The sequence below is a fragment of the Xenia sp. Carnegie-2017 genome, unplaced genomic scaffold (assembly GCF_021976095.1).
Source record: "Xenia sp. Carnegie-2017 unplaced genomic scaffold, XeniaSp_v1 HiC_scaffold_123, whole genome shotgun sequence".
NCBI classification, from domain to species: Eukaryota; Metazoa; Cnidaria; class Anthozoa; order Malacalcyonacea; family Xeniidae; genus Xenia; species Xenia sp. Carnegie-2017.
Window position 1 is genome coordinate 1 of NW_025813429.1, and position 3468 is coordinate 3468.

General features: G+C 43.3%; 1 protein-coding gene across 1 annotated transcript; it reads right to left on the reverse strand.

The window, feature by feature from the left end:
* Nucleotides 1-1606: 1606 nt before the first annotated feature.
* LOC124446735 lies at nt 1607-3249 on the reverse strand (the record flags this gene model as incomplete). The annotated part of the gene is made up of 2 exons (XM_046997604.1): nt 1607-1996; nt 2249-3249. Coding segments are annotated over 2 exons (1391 nt in total), but the record flags the coding sequence as incomplete, so codon positions are not given.
* Between the last annotated feature and the right edge of the window lie 219 nt (nt 3250-3468).

Genomic DNA, 3468 nt, shown 5'->3' on the forward strand with positions numbered 1-3468 from the left:
TTTAGTTAGCATTCAAGCAGTTCATTTAGTTGCAAGACGTCTATCAGATACTTGCTTTGTAGAGAAAATGCGAATTTTAATCTCGGATGTACAATCGGTTGTCCATACCTTCTCGTATTATTTTGTTTATTTGACTATAACTCTGTTTCCAATATCGCTGCTTTATTACAACCCCTTTATTACAACTGATTAATAATTTTAATGTTTTTATGCATTACAGCAATATCTTCTCTCCATCTTTTTCTCTGATGCGTTCCTCCCATACAAACTGACCTTAATCAATAGATCCTTTCTTTTCTCAACTAATTACACTTTCGTTAATTGAATTTTCTTGGTTTTTTCTACCCACTGTAGTGTTGTGTTGATAAAGTTATGCCTGTATTCCGAAAATTGACCTCCGTCCCAATGTGTTCGGAACACGAAGAATAATCACTATCACAACTTGGTTTCATAAACAATTTTATTACTTTAAAGTCTCTCGCTTCCCTCGCTTGTCTCTTTCGTCTCTCTTGTCTCGCATGCCTCACTTCTCACTTCCGTTCTCTGCTCTCTCTACTTCCGTTACTTATCGTCCCCAAAGTACCCGAATGTACAATTAAACCCAACACAACTTTAACATAATTTGCAACACCCTCCCCCACATGTGACTACGAATGAGTCACATGTTATATCACTTTGTCTCGAAGTTTATTTCATTCCTGTTCCATTAGCTCCTGATTTATCGCCTCCGCAACCACAGCAGCTTGTCGTCTTGGTCTGAATTCTTCGGCGTTCACTCGCAACTTCTTTTGATGGTTGCTGACGTCGCATTGTAATTCTAAAGGATAGATCAGTTGGATTGGTCTCTCAAGAGATATTTTTCCACACTGAAGTTTGACTCTCTCACAACTCCATCCCTTCCACGGATCAACATCGTTACCTTTCCGATCTTCCACATATTTCTGTTTTCTCATCACCCTTAATTAAAACGATATCTCCTCTTTCGGATGAGATTCGGTTGCTGATTTGTTAACTTGATTGCGTTGGCGTAGACTTGTTAAATATTCTCGCTGCCATCTGTTCCACAATTGGGTTTTGATTTTGTGCAAATACTTTGCTCGCTTCCGTAATTCACCGTCCTTAATGTGATGACTCTCCACCTCAGGGATGACATTCGTCTGTTGCAGTACGAACGAAGATGGCGTCAGTACGGGAGTTCAACATCATCCTCTACATAGCTCAATGGTCGATTGTTCATACAAATTTCTACGTCCAGAACAACTTCTGCCAGTTCATCGAATTTCAGAAGTCCTTTACCAACGACTTTGTAAAATGATGATTTGAATACACCGATCAATCGCTCAAATTGGCCTCCCCACCAGGGTGCGCGGGACAGATTGAATCTCCATTTAATGCTATGTTTACTGAGCTCGCTGAAACCTCTCGTCTTGCATTGCTCTCTTTAACCATGCTGCTGCAGCTTGGAACGTTTTGCATTGTCCGAATAGATCAGCGAAGGACGACTCGCCTTGCTATGAGCCGTTTTAGACTTTGCAGGAAGAAGTTGTCTCAAGACTCTTCAACAATTCAAGATATACTCCTCGCGTCAAACTACAGGAAAAGAGCACTAGATAGGCTTTTCCTTCTTGATTTTCTTGACTTTATACTTAATCGGACCGGCAAAATCCACACCAATGACTTTATACGGTGTGTTTCCTTCTGTTCGAGTCTTTGGTAAAGGAGCAGGTATTGGAGCTTGATACGGTTTCGTCGTGAATCTCTTGCATCTGTAGCATCTCTTCCTTTGCTTTTTGACTAGCCGACGAAGCCGAGGAACCCAATAATTTTCTCGGACCTTTGCCATCGTAAGTATAACTCCCCTATGGAGTGTTTCCAAGTGTGCATCTTCCACTAACTTCACGGTGAATAGAGCGTCATCAGGCAAGTAAATAGGGAACTCTCCTTGTATCCGACCTTGACATCTTAAAATCTCGTCATCGTCGGGTTGTACATTTAACTGAATCAGATCCGTTTGAGACTTTGGGTTTCTGCGACTCCGGCTTGTACCATTTTATCCATGACATGTGTTGCTCTTCCACTTCTTCAGATGTCAGTGGCCCGTGCTTTCTATTATCTCTGTTTTGTCGAGCATTATCAATAAATCGTTTCACCCACGCCCCAATACGAATCGCCTTCCGCAATGGATGTTTTTCAAGAATATCACTGAATATTGCAAGTCTGACCGCTGGATAGCCGTGCTCAAAACTACTCTCGTCGCCTTTGCTTCACTTTGGGAGTCAGTCGACGGTTTGACTATAAGATCTGGTGGCCAAAGACTACGCTCTGATAGCCAGGCAGGACCTTTCATCCACATCTCGGTCAGTTTGCCACCTCTGCTTCCGAGGTCGGCCGGATTGTCGGTTGTTGGCACATGATGCCACACGATCTCATTAGAAGCTCGGATTTTTGCCACTCGATGCGACACGAATTGTTTATAATCACCCTCTCCTTTAATCCACCATAAAGCTACAGTACTATCTGACCAGCAGTGTTTTCTGTGTGGAATGTGTCTCAGCGCATTGCTAGCATTCGAGACCAAATTTGCGGCCATATGACTTGCAACAAGCTCTAACCTCGGGATAGTCAGTCCTCTTTTGGCAAGTCTTGATTTCGCTGCCAGTAATTCCTGAGTAACTCCAGATGGTTGTTTAGCGACTGTGTAGACGACTGCGCACAAACCTTCACCGCTGGCATCCCCAAATCCATGAATCTCTAAGCTACAGACGGGTTCTTGGAACGACAGAACCGCTCTTGGCACGGTCACTTCGCTTGGTAAGGTGTTTTCCCACTTCTCCCAACTCTGCTTCAATTTACCAATCAATTCTGCGTCCCAGGGTAATTTCAGGTCACACACCTCTCGATAGATTTGTTTGCCTTGCAAAAGCAGAGGGGATGCAATTCCTATTGGATCATAGATCTTCGCCAGTCGACTTAAAATGTTGCGCTTCGTTGGCGATTTCCCACAATGTCCTATTTGTACACTTAATGTATCTTTCTCTTTATTCCACGTTGTACCCAGGATCTTCGTCTCAGTTGGCTGCACCCCAAATTGTTGTTTGGCCGCTGTTTGCTCTTCATGATTTTCGTTAACACTACCTTCTTCCAACTCCTTTGCATTTGATGCCCACTTATGAAGGGTAAAGGTTGCGTCACCCAGAATGTCAATAGCTTCCAATTTCCTTTTTTGTGCTTCCTCCACAGTGCATCCTCCTGAAATGATGTCATCAACGTACAGACACCTTCTCAGAGCCTCAACTGCGTCTGGAACTTTGCTTTTCCAGTGATCCAAATGTGTTTCGAGAATTCCCCCAAGTAGGAATGGAGAAGAAACCAATCCATACTCTCGTGAACCGCAGTACTTCTACATCAGCTTGTGGATTTGGTCGCCAGTGAAATCGTAAAGAATCCCGTTCACTTTCGCGTACTCGA